The 22,114-nt window shown below is 50.8% G+C and overlaps 1 protein-coding gene across 1 annotated transcript; it reads right to left on the bottom strand.

Annotated features, from left to right (window-relative positions):
- Positions 1–4,674: 4,674 nt before the first annotated feature.
- Tnnt2 (troponin T2, cardiac type) lies at positions 4,675–20,779 on the bottom strand. The gene is made up of 16 exons (XM_034513042.2): positions 20,691–20,779; positions 16,686–16,733; positions 15,729–15,739; positions 15,614–15,625; positions 13,149–13,187; positions 11,405–11,494; positions 11,103–11,138; positions 10,306–10,339; positions 9,309–9,372; positions 8,983–9,099; positions 8,087–8,164; positions 7,515–7,625; positions 6,114–6,223; positions 5,487–5,577; positions 5,201–5,241; positions 4,675–4,909 (listed from the first exon to the last, which is right to left on the bottom strand). The coding sequence occupies exons 1-16, from the start codon at positions 20,762–20,764 to the stop codon at positions 4,864–4,866; spliced, it is 1,002 nt and encodes a 333-aa protein (XP_034368933.1). The 5' UTR covers positions 20,765–20,779; the 3' UTR covers positions 4,675–4,863.
- Positions 20,780–22,114: the final 1,335 nt, after the last annotated feature.

Below are 22,114 nucleotides of genomic sequence, written 5' to 3'. Positions count from 1 at the left end.
GGGCTAGAAAGAGCATTGCAGAGGCAAGAGAGTTTAAAACATGAGGGTAAAGAGAGCTACGAGGTGACTCCATGAGTAAAGGTTCCAAGGTTCCTGCTCCCAAGTTTGAAGACCCAAGGTGAATTCCTAGAACCTTCACAGTAGAAGAGAACTGACTACTGCAAGCTGTTCTCTGATGTTCACACATATTCCCATGCACACACTACACACACACACACACACACACACACACACACGCACACGCACAAATTTTTTTAAATGTTTTAAAAGAATGGGGGAGGAGGAAGCTGACCCCTTCTTACTAGAAAGGAAGATGGCAGCTACACCAGATCTAAGCAGTGACTTCCATGATCCACAAACCCTTCACCAAGCCAGGACCTAGGAATGAGCTATAATGGGCCCTTCTCCACCCACCTACTACCTGGCTGAGCCTGTGCATTCTATGTCTCCTGAGCGCCCTCTTCAGTCTGGCCTCCCTCCACTGGACCCCACATCTCCCATCAGTTCACAGCTAGTTCACAGGAGAATACAACTCTGGCCCAGGTGCTACATTTTGGGGAGGCTTGGAGTGCTCCTCAACCTGCAAGATCCATGTGCAGAAGGAGTGAACTGACCTGGATGAGTGGCAGCATCCCCTCTCATACCCCATCTTCCTCCGGTAGGAGTTCCAAGCAGGCTGAACTTTCATAGAGAGGTCACATTCTGCTAGGCAAGTGCCAGTGGCTGTACTGGGGATACCTGGCATCCAGTTTGCTTCCCCCTCCAGCCCCAGCCTATCCCCAACTCCAAGTGAAGCTTTTCAGAGGGCTTGACTGGGAACCTCAACCTGAGCATCCCCCACCAGGATGGGCGCAGGAAAGTTGAGACTTTGTCTCACCCTTCCCAGGGACTGATGCACACTCAGATGTGGAGGCCTGCCTAAAAGCAAGCTCAGCTCAGCACAAGCTTCACCGTATACCTAGAGGACAGCCCTGAGAAGCAGGACCTGCCCATGGCAGCTTCCAAGAGTCTGGCTAGGGAGAAAAATCCCAGGCCAGACAAAACAGTGGTAAGCCCGCTTCTCCAAACCCTGAACCCCCGAGAGAGACTGATCACGTTTGATAACCAGAACAGCAACAGCAGTGGCTAACGCTGACTGTGCAATTAATTTGCAGCAAGCATCACCCTAACTACTCCACAGATTATTACAGTCAACCCTCGTCGCCACCCTGCCTTTAGATAGGGAAACTCAGGAAGAGAAACAGCAAAAACTTGCCCAAAGCTCCCAGAGTCGGAACTTGGCAAAACCAGGATTTGACAGGCTCGAGGTCCAGAGCATGGGTCTGCAGCTTCAAGAGTTGATCTCAAGGTAAATGGATCCCAGGAGACACCTGTTCTTAGTTGTCCCACCTCTAAAGTAGGCGCAGTAAGCAGGAGTTCTGCCCAGGACATAAGGTTGTCTGAGAGCAAATCTTGTTGGCAAGATGGAGCAAGGGTCCCTACTGCCCCAACCCAGGACCATGCGGGGCATGTGAGTGGACACAGGGCACTGAACTCCTTGAGCAAGGGGTCAGGGGTCCATAGTAGATTGAGATTGGAACTTAGGGAGGTAGAGGGGTTGTTCCTGGGGATATACAAGAAAGATGGGCATGAAGAAGTCAGGGTGTCGAGTGTGCATAGACCCCCCACCCCCATCTCCCTGGCCTCCCCCCAACCCTTCAGGAGTATGAGGCCCAGCCCAATTTTGGCCATCCTTGCACCTCTGGTGTTAGACTCAGTTCCATGATGAACACAAGAGCAATGTATGGAATGGATAAAACGAGTGTGTATGCTTGTGTTTGGAGATTTGGGTGTTTCTCTGTACATCCGTGGTCCCTCTGTTCCCTAGGGATAGCAGGGGTCATGTGGAAGGCCATTTGACCTCAATGCATACCCTTGTCTATTGAACTTAGAAGGGCTTCCTTCCCTGACTCATCACCTATGTATAGCTAGCCCTGCACTCTGACACTCTCTTGGGCTTTCTCCTCCATGAGTGAGACAGGACAGGGCTACCTCCTTTAGCTCCAAATATTAGTGAATGCTCCATGATACAAAAGACATAGGACATCAGGTCTTAGACTAGAGCCAGAACTCAGTTTAGCCTTTTATGTTCCACTTGATGACTGGTCAGGCCTCCAAGGGGGTCAGGACCTGGACACATGTGAGATCTTGCCTGTAGGATAAACCTAGAGGACATTGTGCCAGTCAAATAAGTCAGGCACAGGAACAACAATGTTAAGGTCTCACTTGGATATAGAACCTAGAAGAACGGAGCTAACAGAAGCAGAGAATCGAGAGACTGGGAGACTGGGGCAGAGGGCAGATCAGTTCTTAGGCCCTGCCAGTTAATAATAATGCATTGTGTGTTGTGTATTTCAAAATATGTAAGTCTTCCATACTCTGAGGAAAGTCCTCTCCTACTAGACACGTAAAACCAAGGCCAGGACCACACTCTACCTTCATACGTGATGGTTTTCCTACACACGCTGAAGTTTCATTTACAAATTAGCACAGCAAAAGGCTAGCAAAGTAAGTTATAATGAAATAGGACAATAATACTATTAGGTTGCAATAACAAGTTATTTGTATGTTCCCCATTCTCTTTTGCCCCTCCCCACCTTTCTGAACTACTTGTGTTTATACTTCTTGGTGACTGAGGATGACCGAAGGAAAACTGGACTGGGGTTGGGGCATGGGAACTATGACAGCCTATAACAACAAATATCCTCACTACAAAGAAATGGTGAACATTTGAGGTTAAAAAAAAAAATCTTCCCAACACCCCAGGTGACCTTAGGAGGAAATATATGGTTTTGGGGACAGGGAAGTTCAGAGCAAGGAAACAGGCTGCCTCCTGCTTCGAAGACTTGTAAACCCTCCCTCCAGCCATCCACACACATCTCCCAGTGATTTCCCCTTCCTCCCACTGGGGCTCACTAGATACACCTTCTTCCAAAAGCACTCCTGCCTACCATGGCCAGGTGAGGCCCTCTCTGCTCCTTTGATGCCCACCACACCTCCTTGTGACCCACAGAGTCCAGCATATAGTCAGAGCTCAGGACATAGTTACTGAGGGGTGGATGCAATATGGTTTAGAAGTGAAATACAGCCCCATCCCTCCACCGCTCCACCCCACTTGGGACACCAGCCCCTGTGTTTGAACACTTCATTCTCCAATGATGACATTGTTTGGGGGAGGTTGTGGAACCTTCTGGATGTGAGGCCTAACTGGCAGTCATGAGGCCCTGGAGGTGGGACCTGAGGATTATAGTCCCACTCCACCACTGGTCCAGGCTGTCTTCCTGGTCCACAAAGATACGAATGAGCAGGCAGCCTCGAGTTCTTCCCTGTGCTTTCCCACCACGGTGGACTATGCCCTCCCTCTGTTGTTTAAACTGTGAGCCAGAGTGAACCCTTTCTTCCTTAAGTTGCTTCTGTCTGGTATTTTGTTACAGCAACAAGAATAGTAACTAATGCCGTGCAGTGGTGGCACTCGCCTTTAATCCCAGCACTTGGGAGGCAGAGGCAGGCGGATTTCTGAGTTCGAGGCCAGCCTGGTCTACAGAGTGAGTTCCAGGACAGCCAGGGCTACACAGAGAAACAAAACAAAAAAAAAAAAAAAAAAAAAAAAAAAAAAAAAAAAAAAAAAAAAAAAAGAATAGTAACTAATAGAGACGATGAATAAGCAAAGCCATGACCACAGGCTAAGCTCCTAGGGCCATATTGTTTCAAGTCTGTATCACTAAAGTCTGTTATGGGCTCACAGCTCAGGATAAATAATAGGTCAGTACAGTGGCCAGAGAGCAGGGCAAGTGGTTCCTGTAGGAATAGATTGATCTATAGTGTGTGCTGGGAGGCCTAAGTTGGGCTCAGAGGCTCAGCGCAATGAGAGGTGAGTCCACTTTGCCTCGGAGATCATGGGCAAAGTTCTGAGACAAAACTCACAGGGTGTTGCTGATAGATAGCAAAGGAAAAACAGGAGAAGGGATTCCAGCAGCGGGAGGCCTGAGAAAGACCCCGGTGGTACAGGAGAACCTGCCCGCTTGGAGCATTGCTCCAGAGAGCTGCTGAACTGGGTGCTCTGCCATCTCTTGTGGATTCTCCGTCCTGCTCAGAAACTGTGCTATACTTTTCCACTCTGAGATCTTTAAGCCTGGAAGATATGCAGACCATGGAAAGGGGGAAACTGAGGCACTCGGGCTAGGCTGAGTCTCTTGGCAGCTCTAGACTGAACAGTTGCCCAATGAAACCAGCCTTCCTTCCTCCCTCAAGGGCTCCCTGCCCCCTCAGACAGTGGGCTCTTAGTGCCCAGGCCAGGAGGAGAAAGAAAACAGGAACCATTAAAAGAGGCCCCATTGTTCACCAGCAAGTGACTCACATGAGGAATGCTCCCTTCTTGTGTGACAGCCCTCTTCCCCAGCATGCTGTTCCTCGTGACTCACAGAGGCTAAAATCACGAACCCTGTCCACTGTCCCGCACCTCCCTCCTGGGTGCTGAGAACTCATGTGCTTTACTTAGACACCAGCTTTTCCCAGCTGTAGGTGGGAAAAAGAAGGCTAGACTGGCATAAGTTCCTGCAAGCTGGACAGATACAAGAGTCCTGGTTCCCTATGACACTCAGGGAGAGGGGTGGATGAGAAACATCACTCCATGTGTGCAGTGTGCTGGCTTTTTATTCCTGGCATGGTGTGGGCATAGGGGTCAGGCAGAGTACTGGCTTCTAACTAGGCCAGCTTCCACTTTCCAGACATGAGTCTGCATTGGGTGCCCAGGAGGACCCAGAGCTGGGATGCACAGGGAAAGGACACAGGCAAAGGGCAGAGCCTTGTCGAGAAGAGTTCCATCTATTTCCAACGCCCGGTGACTTTGGCCTTCCCACGAGTTTTGGAGCTGCAGAGGAAACGGGAGCCCATCAGACAGAGGGAATGGGGTAGCAGATCTCACTGGGGCAGAGGGTGGGTGAGGAGAGGCTAAGGGTTGAGATAAACATTCTGGAGCAGGGGTGGAATATGACAACCGCCTTGGGCCCCCTATCCCACCCTGCACTGGGTGTTGTGCCCAAGGCTGAAAGAAGCAAGCTGTGATAAAGGAGAGGGGAAGAGCTGGGGTCAGGGCCTCACAGCAGCATGGGGAGTGGGAGTCGGAATGCATCGTGCTAGGAGAAAGGCCATTGACACTTACACTTTCTGGTTGTCATTGATCCGGTTTCGCAGAACGTTGATCTGAAAAAGAAGCAGGGAAGATAAGTGATAAAAGTTGGGGCTCATTCAGTGAGGCCTGGGAGGAGAAAGGGGGTTCAGTGTAGAAGCAAGAGTATAAAACAGGGAGGAGGAAGTACCAGAACACTGTTGGAGACCAGTGCATGAACTGAATGGACTGATGGGGACGGGGACAGGGCCTAGGGACAGCAGTGGCAGGGACAGGTCAAACCAGGAGCGTGGCAGGACAGGCACAGTGAGCAGCTCACTTCGTATTTCTGCTGCTTGAACTTTTCCTGCAGGTCAAACTTCTCGGCCTCCAGGTTGTGGATACTCTGCCATAGCTCCTTGGCCTTCTCTCTGCAGGAGCCACAATGGAAGTGGAGTGAGGAGCAGTAAAGACAGGCCTGTAGTGGCCTTGGTTGGCTTTCACCGCAGCCCTAACTCAGCCTCCACGGGCCCCAGTCTGTCCTTGAACAGTTAGGTCTGCAAAGGGTGCCTGCCTCTAGTCTATGCTATGGGCCTGGCCATTCTGGAATTCTGGCTTGTAGCTACTGTGTCCAGTGTTCAGGGACAGACACCAAGAGCTGCCAGAACAGAGCTGGGAGTTGAGGAGAAGCCCTCTTGGTACAATAGAGCATGTTGTTCACCTTTCTCACCTCCTGTGTGAATGTGCCCAAGCAGGAGCTCAGACAAGACAAAGGCCTGCTAAGTTCTCTTTTCCTGTCACCAAAGGTCACGCGAGGAGGCCTGATTTGCTGAGGCCTAGTGCCAGCACTAGCGAGGAGCCTTGACCAATGTGTGAGGGAGTGCCTCCCTCTGGCGGTTTACAGTGAGAAGTACCTTCCACCTCACTTGGGAAGAGTGCCAAGGGCCACCCAACCAACAGTCCCCACCTCAGCTGGTCTTCATTCAGGTGGTCGATGGCCAGCACCTTCCTCCTCTCTGCCAGAATCTTCTTCTTCTTCTCTCGCTCTGTTTGTCTCTTCCCACTCTTCCGCTCTGTCTGAAGGGGGTGGTGAGCAGGGACACTTGGTTAGAGATGGCTCCTCCCTGTCCCCTGACCCTCCCAATACCCTGGGGAGTAGGGCCAGAACTGCAGAAAACTGGGTTCCAGTCCTATTGTTCTAGCAACATGACACACCATTAGCTTCTGGACTCCCCCCAGAGAAAATGAGGCAGGGGCAAGGGAGGGCCTAGGTGCCTTACCAGTCTCTTCCAGACTCCCTCCTCCCACAGAGTTGTGCTCTCCAACAAGGTGTGCTCCCCTCCCAGGGAGCTCCCTAAAGCTACAGTGAGGAGGGAGAGGACTGGAAGTTTTGTACCCACCTGAGCTTGCTAAACCAGGAAACCATGAGAGAAAGACCCAGAGAGAAAGACCAAGACCGCCACAGAGACATGGAGAGAAGCGGGGCGGGAGACAGGAAGACAGTAAGGAGAAGGTGATTCACTGCTTGCTCAGCAGAGGCTACCTGCTATGCCAAGCACAGGTGTGGGGCTTAGGGAAGTGTCATTTTGATTACGTTTGCCTGGCATGGTCACTGTGGGCACAGAGACACACCAGCAGAGCTATCGACTTAGGGTCTCTAAAACAAAATATCTTGATGCCTCCATGCATATAAAAAATAAATCGGGCCTGATTGGGCATGGCAGCCCATGCCTTTACCCCAGCACTCGGGAGGTAGAGGTGGCAGAGGTTAAATGGATCGCTGTGAGTCTGAGGCTAACCTCGTTCTGCATAGTGAGTTTCAGGACAGCCAGGGCTACATAGTGAGACCCTGTCTCAAAAAAAAAAAAAAAAGGTAGAAATAAACAAATCAAAGCTGAGCCTTGAAAGGGTGTTATCTAGCAGGCGTGAGAAACTGGCTGGCCACAAGCAAACCACTACATCTGTGCAGCACACACTTTTCATGTTTTCCATGTTAGCTCATCTGTCTCTTGGAAACTACAAGACAGGCAATACCAGGCCATGTGAAGAAACCGAGGCTATTGCAGGCCAGGCTGCTGTATGTGGCAGAATCAGGTCTCTAACCAGAGCACTGACTCCAGAACCCAAGATTCTCCCGGTCATCACCTTGGAGAACCAGCACACGGAGGCATATTAGTGTTCTAACCTTCACCCACAGCAGAGCCCTCCTCATGACGCCACGGTCAGGCTGATAGCCAGCTCAGGGGCTAGGCATGAGGAGACCTTAGACTTCAGCCACAGCAGTTGGGAATTTCTTCATGGATCCAAGCAAAGGCAACCTTGAGGATACCCTGAGACGTCCTGGTGCCCGATGCCGCTTCCCACCTACCTTCTGGATGTACCCTCCAAAGTGCATCATGTTGGACAGAGCCTTCTTCTTCCGGGCCTCATCCTCTGCCTTCCTCCTGTTCTCTTCCTCCTCACGCCGGGCCCTCTCTTCCTGTTGTCATGGAGATTGAATGAATAGATTAATGGCAAGGGTTGGAGTTGAAGGAGATATTCTTTACAAATGAGGTCAGCTCTCTTCCCACTGGACAAGGAGCTCTCCGAGGTACCTTCTGGCACAAGATGGGCATGCTGGCACTTACTGAACGGATAGATGAACTGTTGTACGTATGAGTTATGAAGCCCTGATCCATGTCTGAATAATCCCATCATGCCCCCCGGCTGAGAGGCCCTCAGTCTCCGCCTAGCCTGCACTAGGGAAGGGATGGGATAGGGGCTATAAGGTCTTAAAATCATGGACATGAGGCCCTGGCCTGTCTGTCCTGTTCATTAGTATAATGGCAACACTGGGTCAATGAACTGGATTTATGTGGTGTGATAAATGCTGCCTCTTGTACCAACGTCTGTGAAAAGAAAGGGGATTAGGGGCTCAGTGGCCGGGCTAGGGTCACTCACAGCCAGGCGGTTTTGCCTTTCCTTCTCCCGCTCATTGCGAATACGCTGCTGCTCCGCCCGCTCTGCCCGACGCTTTTCCTAGGGAGAGACGTAGAAACTCCTGTGTGCGCCCATGAGGGATGGTAGCCCTGGTACAGGGATTGAGGGGTAGCCCCTCTTCTGAAGGCTTGTGCTCAGGCTACTCCATGGATGCAGATGGAAGTGGCCCATCGCAGGTAGGACCTCCAGAAGAGTGCCCCGTCTAGGTAAGAAAGCCACCTGAAAGCCCACTAGAGGCTGTCTCAACTTTGTGGGAAATGACAAGTGGTTTCTTTCATCTCCTTTAAAGGCTGTGTCCATATTCTGGCCCCAGCCCCAGACCCAGACCCAGCCCCAGACCCAGCCCCAGCCCCAGCCCCAGACCCAGACCCAGACCCAGACCCAGACCCAGACCCAGACCCAGACCCAGACCCAGACCCAGACCCAGACCCAGACCCAGACCCAGACCCAGTCAGCTTCTCTGTGCTCAAACACTGGTGTGCACATTTGAGGCAAGCAGGCGGTTAGGTACAGAAAAACAAGGAATCAGATAATCTCCTCTCTCAGAATGGAATTCCGGGTCTCATCTAGGATTCCACAAGCTGACGATCCCTGCATTAGCGAGTCAGCTCTGACTGACGGGTCAGGAACAGGGGGAGCACAGACATTTGACTAATCTGTGGTCCATAGCCAGTGGTGCCTGGTTAGGCCCAGCTAGAGCCAGAACTTATCAGGTCCGGTTCCTGTTGGCAAGGAGCATCCACACTGACAGGCAGGTGGCAGGGGCCCAAGCAGAGCACAGTATCCAACAGGTGGGCAGCTTGAGGCGGGCTGCTGGGGAAGGAGAACAGGGCGAACTGTGGAAGGTTGGCACGTACGATCCTGTCTTTGAGAGAAATTAGCTCCTCTTCCTCCTTCTTCCTGTTCTCGAAGTGAGCCTCGATCAGCGTCTGCAGCTCATTCAGGTCCTTCTCCATGCGCTTCCTGTGGATGTCCTGTGGGGAGAGCCTGCCTGAGAGCCTGCCACGCTCCTTAAATGGGTGGGCTCAGTCCAAACGGTACTGTCTTGGCTTGGCGCCTGAACTTGAACTTAAACCATCCTGCCAACAGCCTGCCCCAGCCCACAAGATCAGGAGCTGTCACTCTTATGAAAGCTCTTGTCACCACCCCGGCCTGGATCGCTCCACCCAGAGCCACCACTCACATCAAAGTCCACTCTCTCTCCGTCAGGGATCTTGGGAGGCACCAAGTTGGGCATGAAGAGCCTGCTGCAGAGAGGAATGGAGAGTCAGGGGTCACAAAGCAACTGGGGATATGTTCCTGGGGGTCTCTGGGGCCTTTACCCCGCAGGAATGTTCACCTCTGACACAATGTCCACACCAACGTCTATCTCCCTTGCTCAGACATTAACCTAGGTAATTTCATTTCGTCCCCTCACTAGATCCCTGAAGGGGGCAGTGCTGACCTCCACTAGGAAAACCAAGGCTTAAAACTACACAGCTAGGAAACAGAAGGGCTGAGCTAAGATGGCGTCCCTAGGCGGATCTCTGATCCTTGAGATCTTCATATGCTCCGTGGGCCTTCAGCTTAAAGGAGATGCTCCAAGATACACAAAGCAGCCAGCACAGGGGACTGACAGATTGGCATGAGCCACTGAAGGCCATGAGGGTGCTAAAGCGCCATCTGCTGGCAAGATAAACATTGCCAAGACGGGAAATGCTCCCTGTCCCAATGGCCCCACTCACAGCCACAGATAGGGTTCCCGGTATGGGATGAAGCTGCCCTGCTCTGCCCTTTTGCAGTTTCCTGAAGCTGCCATGCCTGGGACATGACATAGTTTCACAGCTGGGCTCCCCGAAGTTTACATCGCTTCTCCCCTAAGTCCCACCCAGCAAAGAGGGAAGTCATCTTGTGTCTGTCCAAGGCCATGACCGTGGCCCTTCCCGACTCGGTAGATGAACGTACTTCTGTACATGTTAGTGTAAAGAATTGGTAGTGAAGTGCAAGGCGAAGTTCAGCGCCCATTCCTCCCATCAGCCAGAGATCTTTGTGTAGTACACAACCTGTTCAACTCTCCGTGGACGTCTGTGCCAGCCACAGCGCCTGCGCATGCGCACATGCGCTCCTGTCTCTTCCTGGTCACCCTCCCTCACGGGCCTCTGCCTTCAGGGCCTTAGCATAGGTAGGTGCATCCCGCTCACCTGGGCTTGGGTTTGGTGTCCTCTACTGGACCATCTGGAGGAGAGAGAAGGAAGTATGGGATCAGAAAACCTGAATATTGCCAGTTCCACCCTGAGCTGGGCACCCATGGGCCTCTGTCTCTCCCAGGTCTAGTAAATCTGGACTTCCATAATCACTAACAGGCATGAAGGTGACCTGGAGGTGAGGTCACAGAGAATGACTAGTTGTGTTTACAGGCCCAGGACACTCGCCTGTTCTGGATTAGGAAGATTGCTTCTCAGACTTTGCAGTAATGCACAGTCCTGTGGGAAGGTCCCAGGGGCCCTCTCCCTAGACCCCTTCCCAGGCCTGCCTAATGTTTTGTACCTTGGACTTCATGGTGGCCACAGGGCCAAGGGAGTTCGTGGGCATGATTCCAAGGCCTGGCTGGCTGTCCCCCTACCCTAGGTATGTGTGACTGGAGGCTGCAGCCTGACAGGGACCATGATGCCACAGCATCGACCAGGCATGTCCTGGAAGTCGTTCCTCCAAACATCAGACATCACTGGAATCGCCTGGGCACCAGGAGTGTCAGATGTGAATGTTATTTCTGAGAGTGCTACCCTGCACACACCAGGGGGTTGATACTGTTTCTCTCTCCTGTTGGACACTAAGGTCACTTCTCTGAGATGATGAGAACAAAGCCCTGCAAGTACCAGCAAGTTCTGCCTCCCAACTCTTTCCTGTACAGCTTCTGGTTATACAGGAGTCCCTGAGCACAGTTTCACCCAAGGCTTCTATGAGGGACTCTCTTGTCCTGATGTCCAACATCACTTACCTTCAGCATCTCTGGCTTCTTCATCAAGACCAACCTCTAAACAAAACATAAGCAATCAACAGAGGTCCTGTTCCAACTCAATTTCCCCCAAGAGCATTCCCCGTGGTCAGGCAGGCTATCCTGCTGGTTTGTAGGCTCAACCACAAAAAAGCTCTGGATTGACAATCATCAGACAGAAAACAGACTGCTTCATCCCCCGAGCCCAGACAGGAATCTCTGGCACACAAGCTAGCAAGCACCTGTTGGATGACTTCTTAAAAACACCAACCCCCAGTCCCTCATCCCCTCACCCTGGGATGTACCTTCTGCATTGACCTCCTCTGTCTCAGCCTCACCCTCAGGCTCAGGCTCAGCCCCACCATTCTCCTCCTCATCCACTGCCTCCTCTTGCTCTGGAGAGGTGAAACAGACACCATGATCAACCAGGCCCCTCTCTCAATGCGCAGGCAGCACCCCCAGAACAGAAATCACATTGATCAGTGTAGAACAGAGACAGTAACATCCAGATTCACATGATATGGAAGCCACGGACCCAAATGATGGAAGGAATGCTGTTTGGCTCCTGGTTCAAACTGGAGCACAAGCCACACCCAGCCCAGGACTACTTCTGCAAGCAAAGATTCATATAACCCACCCACTCATCTACTCTCTCATCTACGCCTCAACCCTACATGTAAGTCAGTGCCCCGGAGACTATGGGTCTGCATGTCTAGAGCATTCCCTATCTTCTCCTTTGCAGGAAAATTAAAGCCCAACAGAAGGGTCCCATCTGACTGGTAAGTGTCTCAAATTTGCCTCCCTGGGAGTTTGGAAATTTGAGCTGGATCTTCCCTAGTGTAGAGACATTATATATATAATATAATATAATATAATATAATATAATATAATATAATATAATATATTATAATATAAATGCTGACTGGAAGCTAATCAGGCCATGTATTTGAGATGGGATATATATATATATTATATATATAACATATACATATATATAATATATATATAATGAGATGGGATATAATATATATATATATTATATATATAATAATAATAATAATATATATAACCAATGCCATGAGGTTGTGCGGGCGGATGAAATGCCCAATAGTTAGAGATGTGCTACCCAGAAGGTTGCCAGCAGTTTCTATTTTCATCATTTGCTTGACAGGATGTGGATGGACCCCGCCTCTCCCAACATTCAGAAGGGACAGACAGATTAGGGAGACAGGATGCCGTCCAGACCATGACTCAGCTTGACGGAAGTGCTTGTAACATTCAGTGATTGATAGACTGACAGGTGGTGGCCCTTTGGCCAAGGGAGAAGAAAACACCTCAGGGCACTGGGTCCCCACTGAGATCTGGGGTACCTCTTCTTTCAACCCTGCAGAAGGTTTGTCAGGTACAATGAGAATAGAGGAAATGGCCAGTTATGGGGTCCACCCTGAGGCCACCAATTCTCCCATTCACCCTAGGTTTCATCTTTCTGTGCCATGTGCCATGCGTCCAGTTGTCATTTAGAAGCCCAAGGATCAGGTCATTCTTAGGGTCTCCCTGGACACCACTGTGGGAAATCCAGGCCTAAAATTAAGCCCCATTCTGTCTCCCCTCCCCTCCTGATATCCCAAGAAACAAGCCCAGCCTCGCCCCACCTCTCAGCAGAGCACATCTGAAGGCTGATATCATGTACTTTCTGCTCTGGCTATTTCCAGCCTTTTCTGACACTCTTCAATGACTTTGTCCCCAGAGCCCTACCCCTTGCCTTAGGCAAAACAGGGAAGACTGTTCCACATGGGACACTGCCGTGCACAGTGGAGCAGTTGGGGTCTATTCTGCCATAGGAGTCCTTCTGTGGAGCCAGTGTGAAGACAGGCTAGCCCAGATCCTCCCCACCTCCCTCCGAGAGAAAAATCAAGAAGGAAAAGAGGCAACGGGTGAGAGTTCCTAGGGTCCTGGCGCTCTGAAGTTGTTGGTTCCCCTAGCCCAAGGCCAGAGCCCAGGAGGAGCAGGAAAGCGGGGACAGGAACAGGACAGGGAAAGCTGTACTACCGTCTTCTTCGTCTTCTTCTTCTTCGCTCCAGTCTTCCTCTTCCAGGTGCAATAGGTGATGGCAGCAAAGGGAGCAAGCGGAACAGGTTAGTGTGCAGCAGGAAGCACAGGCCGCAGCCAGCTTAGAGTTAGGCCGGAACTCTGATTCACAAGTTAACACTCAAGCAATATGGCAGGCTCACTCCTCGTGACAATCCTGAGCCTCAAGTAAATGGACAGGACAATCACCCGCCAACCACTACTGAGAACAGAACAGTTTAGCATGCCTGGGACACGAAAGCATTGAGAAAACACTAACTAGCCATGGCCTGCTTCTCAGCTACAGGCCCTGGTTTCTCTCTCACTAAAATGGTGGACCCCAGTAGCAGAGAATAGGGAAAAAATTCATTCCTCCTCCAAGTTCTCCCATACTCCTGCTCCGAATGAGTTTTTAGATCCCACAGAATGCCTACCGATTCCCAGAATCACATGTAGGAAAGCCCCACTGGGAGCCATCTACGGGAGCTGGCACGGGCTGTTGGAAGGCCTGGACTCATAATCTGAGGAGACTGACCACCTCCCCATTGTTCTTGATGCAAGTCTCTGGTTAAGGAATTGCTTGACAGCAATGGAAAGACCTTTTCCCCTAGAAAAAAAGACTCTTAGGACTATCTGTCCTATAGGTTTCTGCCACTCATCTGGACCTTTCCTTACTGAGCCAGAGGGGCTGCCTCAGGCCAGTCAGGGCAAGCAAGGTACTTACAAAGGCTGTAAGAGCTCCACTGAGAAGTTCCTTAGCTCCCAGACAGACCCTACTGTGTGTAGTTGCCAGGCTGAAGGTCACAAATCTGGCTCAAGTCTGTTTTCCAAACCCTACCACCCAGAACCTCCTGTGATTTGCGGGAAAATCCTCCAAGCCAAAGGAATTCCCAGCAGATGGGTCCCTTTTACAGAGGAGGTAAGAGACAGCTGAGCTCTTCATTCAAAATACAGTTTTGAAACTGGACATGGTGTCTCACAGCTCATGCCTAATATCCCAGTCCTGAAAGTGAAGCAGGAGGATTGCCACAGCTTGAGACCATCCTGCACTACTAAAAATTTAAAAAATAAAAAAATAAATAAATAAACCAGCCAGGCAGTGGTGGCGCACACCTTTAATCCCAGCACTTGGGAGGCAGAGGCAGGCGGATTTCTGAGTTCGAGGCCAGCCTGGTCTACAGAGTGAGTTCCAGGACAGCCAGGGCTATACAGAGAAACCCTGTTTCGAAAAAATAATTAATTAATTAATTAAAAAAAGAAAGAAAAAGCCATGGTTTGGAGATTCAGCTCAGCGGTGGAATGCTAGGTGGATCAGGGTGAGCGACCTTTCTAATGGCTCCTGAAAACCAGAAATGGCATTGGTGAGCATTTTCTGCTCCTGGCTCTTATTTGGCTACATGACTGAGAACAGGCTTAAAGGAGTAAGAGGCTCCCCCCATTTTAACCAGAAGAGCAGGGAGGTACAACTCCTGAACCTTCAAAGACCGGTTTCCTTGTGTCCATACATGACACACCTTTGTCAAACCACTGCAAGCCAGGCTGCAGCCTGCCTGTGGTGGAGAAGCCAGGAGCTGCAGGGTCATTATGGTCTGGAAGGACAGGAGGAAGGCCAGGGGGAGAGAGAGAGCTTCCAGAGACAGCAGAGCCCAAGCCAAGGAGGGTGGTATGTCATCATATCCTAGAGCAGGGACAGCATGATGGAACTTTGCCAGGTTGCAATAAAGCTTCATGCCCACAGAAAATATCCTGGGTAGCATAGCACTTTGAAATTCATAATCACATTTGAAAAAAATAGTAAATGAGATGTTCCTGGGCTCGTTTATAGCATTATGGTTATATTTGTTTAATGGTGCTTATCTTTTCTAACTTTTAATTTAATGTTTTATATATATGGGTGTTTTACCTGTGCGTACGTCTGAGCACTACTTGTGTGCATGGTGCCCATACAGGTTAAAAGAGGGTGTCAGATCCCCTGAAACTGGAGTTACACACAGTTGTGAACCACCATGTAGGTACCAGAATTTGAGCCTGGGTCTTCTGGAAAAGCAGTCAGTGCTCTGAATGCTGAGCCATCTCTCCAGCCCACATATCCTGAAATATGTACTGAAATAGTAAAGCGTGTATCTTCAGAATAGCTGGGATCAGCTGAAGATAAAACATTGGCTGTGTTTATGATGGTGGAGGCTGGGTGATGAGAATGTGGGAGTTATTATTCTTTTCTTGTTTACATATGTTTCAAAGTTTTCGTGTGTTTGTGTCTGCACGTGCGTGTGCGTGTGCCTATGTCTGTGTGCGTGTGTGTGTGTGTGTTTTATATACACACATATACAGAGGTGATTACAACATCTCGGCTCATCATGGAGTTCTGGGCAGAGACAAGCTGTTTTCCCAGAAACACTGGCCTCCTGATACTCTTCTCTGGCTCCCCGCCTGCCCAGGGAACATACCTTCCACAGCTTCTGCTCATAAGAGAAGGTCAGGGCAAAAGAGACGAGAAACGGGGTGAGTCAGGTTCCAGCCATACTGTCCTGCATCTGTGTGTGCATCCTCATGAGTGCTTACCTTCCTGTTCCCTGAATATGAAAGAAGATGCTGTCAGTACCAATGCACATGACACATACACAGCATGTACACACAAGCACACATGCTCACACACACACACACACCTCCACACAATGACCCTGAAGCCAGCCAGCCCCTGTCTTCTGACCTGCCCCGCAAAGGCAGCCTGGCTCACCCTTCTCAGCCAGCATTATCTGCCACTGTCCCCAGCAAACCTCTATGTCAACAATCTTGGCATTGAGCATTCTTGCCAGATCTTCCTGTCACCTCACCTCTAAGGTTCTCCCAGGCAGTTCTCTTTTTTAGAAAGCCCTTCTCTCCCAAGTCTCTATCCAGATGCTGTCAAGTGAGGCCTACCTTCTCCACACTTCCGCCTCCACCCACCCTCTCTCTTCCCCAAGTTCCTGTGGTACATCTGCATGTTACACGCCTCTGCTAAGTCCTTCCACAGTTCCTGTCCCAGCAGCTCCGAGGGAAAGAAGGCTTTGTAGGGGTCTTTGTGACCTCTCTCTATGGAGTACTTGTTGGAGTGCCTAACTGTGTGTCACCTTTGGCTTCTCCAGGACAAGCCCGTAGACAGGCATTGTGGGGTGACTTGAGACCCAAGGAGGCAGGACCCTTGGGGCAGGATGGGAAATAGCAGTATTTCTGAGGCCTCGGGGGAGCTGTTCACAGTTTCAACAGCCCCAGCTTCTCAGCTTCCCTCCTGGCAGCTAATGCACCAGTAAGTAAGACCCTGTTGGCCCTGGAACTGAGTCCTGTATTCCCAAAGTCCCCAGCCTGAGGTCTGCCTGGGATCTGCTAATCAGAGGTACAGAAATAGGAAGGAAGGGAAGAAATCCCAACTCTAGATCCTGGAAACAGGCACAGTCTCTCCTACCAGGATGAGAGTTGTGGATGGCTCACTGGCCGGGTGTGAGAGGAAAACACAGGAGACAGGATGCTCCCAATACTCACTCCTCGTACTCCTCCACCACCTCCTCGGCGTCAGACATGCTCACGGCTCTCCCTCCAGAAAGAGAAAAACATCACTGTAGGTGAGAAGAGAGGGCAGCCTCCCACAGGAGCCCTCTGCACCTAGCTAGAGCTCAGAGGCCTGAGGGTGAATCCACTGTGTGACCCACAGTTTCTTCCTCTGCAAGGAAGCAACCGTGACACCTGAATCGCAGCAAGGCAGCCCCCTGGTGTTCCCCCCATTCCCTGCCCCTGAGCAGGCGTGCCCCCCTGGATTTCATGTTCCCATTTGTAATCCTTAAAGAAAGGTTAGTGATGTGTTTCCACTTTTTAGGGGAGCAGAGAATCCTAGTGAACAGCACCCCATTTCTGTTCTCACTGGACATTTTCATTCTGGCATGGAGCTCCCTTGGGAAACTGGTGGCAAGACCTGGAGCCCTGCACAGCATGGAACTCAACCATTAAAACAGATAAAGGACGATTACATTTTTCTCAAGCTACTGCCTGAGAAAAGCCAACTGTAACGTCATATGCTGTATGACTCCAGCTGTGCGGTTCCATTTAAAACACTCTTAAAATGGCGATATTATAAGTATGCAGAACAAGTCATCCAGACTCATGCAGAGGGCATGAGGCAAGTGGAAATGGTAATAAAAATGTACACAGAGGACCCTCATTGGCCTTTCTAAAATGTATTTGTGTGTGTGTGTGTGTGTGTGTGTGTGTGTGTGTGTGTGTGTGTGCACTCACTCATGCACATATCACAGTACATGTGTGGAGGTCAGAGGACAACTGATCTTTGTCTTCTACCTTGTAGGTCCCAGGGATCGAACTCGGGTCATCAGGCTTGGTGGCAAGTGATTTTACCACTGAGCCATCTCACAGGTTCCCTTGTGGGTCTTGTAGGGATGATCACATGAACATACCCAGGTTAAAACTGTATAGAATTCAACCCAAACACTGCACAAGCAATGCAGGGGGCAAGGGGTCTGAGAGTACATACAGATCGAATCAGTGTATATACCCTGTATGTATTACATTACATATGGTCTGGGGAACGCAGACAACAGGGCACAAGGAACCTTTTTCTGTAATCTCCTTTTTTTAAGATTTTTAAAATTTGTATTATGTGTGTCTGTGTGTGAGTATGTACACATATAAGTTCAGGTGCCTTCAGCATTCAGAAGAGGAATTAGATCCCCTAAAGCTGGAGTTATAGGTGATTGTGAGCCACCTGACATGGGTGCTGGGACCCCACTTTGGATCCTTAAGTGTGTGTTCTTAGTTGTTGAGCCAACTCTCCGCCCCTTTTGCATTAGAACTGCATATTAATCCATACAATCTCAATAAAGGTTCCAACTTTAAGGTTTCCTTGGGAAAGTGGTGGAGATACTCCTTTAACTTTGGCAAAAACAGCAATGGCTTCAGGCTCTCTTCTGCTACTTGCTGAGGTGCTGGTGTGTTTGTAGCACAGTTGAGCCTTGGTTCGGTTCTCTCTAAATGATGGAATACAGACCTCCTGGCTAAGGGACCTTATGAAGATCCAGTGGCTATTCATGAGTGAATGCCTAGACATGGCCAGGTGTAGTCGTTGGCATTTAGTCTAGGCTCTGCTCCACAGTTACCTGGCAACAGCCTGGTGTGCCTGACTCGCTATAAAAGGGGCTGCTTGCCCCTCCTCATTCTCTGCTTCCTCTTGCTCTCCTGCCCTTGCCCTCTTACCCCCTTCCCTCTTTCCCCATCCCCTCCCCCATCTCCACGTGTTTATGTCCAGCCTCTCCTCCTCTTCCTCCTCCTCCTCTTCTCCCATGTAAATCCCAATGCAGAGAAGAGGGCTGAGACCCCAGGTGCACATCTATTGACATCCGTGAAATGCAATGCACTGCTGATTAAAATGATGATCAGCACAAGGCCACCCTTGAGACTGAGAGGTTTCCAGGAAGCTGAGAGTTCCCAGATGCTCTAAGTAGAGACTGCCTCAGACTCAGAACTCACTGTGGCTTGGGACTGGTTCAGGCCTGCTTGGTTGGAGACAAGCAAATCAAGTCCCTACTCTGCTCCCTCTGCTGGAGTAGGACCGAGACTGTGGGGAGGAGCCCTGCTTGGAACAGCAGTCCCATGCAACATGTCACCCTGACCTCCCCTGTCCCCCATATTAAAATAGTGAAGAAGAGATATCAAATGTGTAAGGTGTCTTAACAGTGAGTGGAGCTATATTCTACTGAGAAGATTTGAACACCAGATGACCTCCACCTAGACCTCAGGATAAGCATGGCTATTCCTGAGCCCAGGAGTCTGGTAGTAGACTCACTTTGTCCACCCTCCCCCGCCCCCAGGAAAGCTGTCAATGTGAGAAGGAGCCCATTGCCTGGGATGGGGATGAGGAAACGTTCTGAAAGGGGGAGGTGTGCAGCTGCCCCAGGGCTTCTCTCCTGCCCTGCCATCAGCTTAGAGCCACTGGTGGGGCAGATTAGAGGAAGCAGGAGCAACTTAGTTTCTGTCCCCAGGAACACCATCCAGCTCCCAAAAGAGGACAAGCTGCAGAGTCTAAGAAGTGCTCCCACAGGGGACCACACCTAAGTCAGATGGACTAAGGGGACGCTGAGTCTAAGGGCTACCAAATGGGAGGACATGGGGGAGCTAACGGGGTGGATAGGAGCATGTCCCAAGGGTCCTACACTTCCACCAGCTTCTTACCATCTGACTACCCTCACAACAAGCCACAGGGGTCACCTTTCATGGGCAATAAAGAAAAACAAGAGAAGCCAGAAGTTTCTCTTTGGGGATCAAAAGGCCTGAGTTTTAAGCCCAGCTTTTACTGTGTGGCCTTAGGCTGGTCACTTAAGCTCTCTGAAGCTTTAATCATTATACCTATAAAAAGAGCTTAGCCTTGCCAGGTCTGAGGACCACAGGCTCTGTCCTTCAGCCCTTGTCCACAGCATTAAGCTGGGATCTTCCTAAAACTCCAGCTGTTAGCCTCATGAGCTGAGGAAGGGAGGGGCAAAGGCAACTTGATCCCCTCAGATTCTTCTGCCCTGAGAGGACTTGTCCTGTGAGAAGAGGGTCAGAGGAGGAATCCTGGAGGTCAGGTGGCTTCCCAGCTAGACTCCCTGCGGAATGAGCTAGAAATTTCTTACACTCAAAGCAATTACCTCCTGAACAATCCATCACTATGCCCAGAAGTCAGAAAAGCTGTCTACAGTTTGAAGGCACCAAACAAGAGCAATCCCTAAGGGCAAGTTGGGGTGAAGCAAACACACTGGAAGGGACATAGTGGGTCCCAGAGAAACCCTTCCAATGTTGACAAGCTTAGTTTGCTTCTCTTGGGAAGGGATCTGGACTCCTCTGTTCCTTAATGCTAGCTACCCTGACCTCCTCCAGGAGTGAAATCCCACCTGGTCCCAGAAGCCCAGTGAAGATGGTGCATCTGCATGGAGGAGCCCCACCAGGCCCACCTGCCTCTGCACAGTTCACCTTTCTCAGTGCTTCTAGGATAGCATCTTTGTTCTTGGACATGAGAGCTGGGTCACTATGACAAATACAGCCATGGTCTTATCCGGCTCTCTGGGCCTCTAGAGGAAAGGTTTGGGTAATCCTTAACCTAAATCTGGGAATCCCTACTGGTTAGGGTTCTGTTGTATTTAATGGCTCAACAAAGATCTAGGCCACTAAAATAAGGTCTCCGGGGGGGGGGGGGGGGGGTTGGGGGGAAGCAATCTACTCAAGACTTTAAAACCACAAAGTATCTTCAGTGGTAGATCGGGACCTCCCACTCACTTCCCATCAGTTACGCAAGCTCGCTCCACTCCACGGCACTCATGGTAGAGTCTGTCCTGGAAACACCTGGGTGGAGGTGTGGAGGGGTTCTCCCCTCTAGAAAGGGCCATGAATTTACTGGTAACCATTCAGGGTGGACACGAGCAAAAGACTAGGGACAGATGTCAGGGCCAAAGCCCTCACATTCTCCCACGGACCTCTGTCCCTTCCTGGAGCCTTCCCTTGCCTTACCTCTGAACAGGGACTGCACACGGGTCTTGAGGTATCTGCTCAGCCTCAGCAAGGACTGGCTGAGGGCAGGGCATGGGGAGAGCTTTAAGCAGGCATGTGGGCTGGGGCCTTGTCAGCCAGGCCCCACGGTGGGAGGAATGTGCAGCAGGAGATGGGGGGGGACAACACAATGGGGAGTGTTGGCTGCTATTTTGGCAGGTGCCCGGCACAGGGCTAAAAGAACAAGTACCCCACGCCATATAAGCTCATGTGGTCCTCCAGCTGCTCAGATAAAGCTATTTAAAACCAGAGCAGATATGCAGGGAACAGGCTTGTAACATAAACCAGCTGTCCCTCTCGAGAATCCCGATAAAGCAGATGCCAGAAGCCCAGGCCCAGAAGGGCAGGCTGGGAGCAGAGTTGGGGGCAGAAGTCAACCTCTGAGACACTTCATGAGCCTCTGAGCCAAGTCTTGGGGAGCAGAGGGCAAGAACTGTTGGAAATGAGGCCGGGGAGAAAGATGTCCTCTGGGCTGCTGGCTGCTTCTCATGGGCCAAGTGACCTAAGCAGATAGATGGCTCTGCAAGCCTTGGTGAGAATATCTAGTCTTCTCCATGAGCCCCAAGGCCATGCACTATGTCATCCTCACAGAAGTAGCCTCCAAGGGCTGGAGGAGGCTACCCAAGAATGACCACTCTCCTTAGTCTGGCAGCAAGAGTGTAGTGGAGAGGATTATTGGAATTTTCCCCAGGGTTAGAGACTGTGGTCATGGCGAGCTGCTTTGTCCAGCTTGCCCACTAGATCAACAGATCTGTAAGATCAGGACCAAGCTTGTACTGCAGCTTGAATATTTATGTCCACCAGCCCACACAGAGTGACTGACACAAGGTGGGGCTCAGGGGGTGATGACTAAGAGGAAACTAAGTTGGGGGGTGGGTAAGGCAGCTGACTCTCTCCAGTCTCCCTCTCTCCACTCCAGTCTTCTCAACAGGTTCCAGCAGACTCTGAAGGACATGTACTGCCATGGACCAGGCCCAACTTCCCAGGTGCCCCAAGTTGAGATCCCTGACCCTCCCAGACACTGTTAGATTCAGTCTCTTGTTCATACTGAGTAAACCGAGTAAACCGAATTCGCCCAGCCCCTGCCATCTCCTCTTTCCTGATCTCCTTTAGTTCTAACACTTAAGAGGGACAGGGCTCACTCTTTTCCAAAGTCCTTGTAAGGATCCTCTGCACACAGGTCACCCACACTACCAGCCGACTCGCCCATCACTCAGCTGACACAGTTCCCTTGCCATGGTCCCTAGCAGCCTCTGAACCCAATTCCTTTGATCCCCAGCCCCAGGCTTATCCTGAGCCTTGCGTGTCTCCATGCTGCCAGCAGGTCAGCAGCGGGACAATGGAGCCACGGAGGGGGGGGCCATCTCAGGAAAGGGAGGGCTCAG

This window comes from Arvicanthis niloticus, chromosome 10 (assembly GCF_011762505.2).
Source record: "Arvicanthis niloticus isolate mArvNil1 chromosome 10, mArvNil1.pat.X, whole genome shotgun sequence".
Lineage (NCBI taxonomy): Eukaryota > Metazoa > Chordata > Mammalia > Rodentia > Muridae > Arvicanthis > Arvicanthis niloticus.
This window is presented reverse-complemented; position numbering and strand designations above follow the sequence as displayed.

Bases quoted from the DNA above. Each gene is read 5' to 3' on its own strand.
- Tnnt2 (XM_034513042.2), bottom strand. From the start codon at position 20,764: ATGCCCTGCCCTCAGCCAGTCCTTGCTGAGGCTGAGCAGATACCTCAA. The intron at 9,100-9,308 runs GTGAGTGGTGGC...CTCTCCCCACAG, and splicing joins GAGAGAGAGTGGACTTTGAT to GACATCCACAGGAAGCGCAT. The intron at 5,578-6,113 runs GTGGGGACTGTT...TGGCTCCTGCAG, and splicing joins CTGAATGAAGACCAGCTGAG to AGAGAAGGCCAAGGAGCTAT.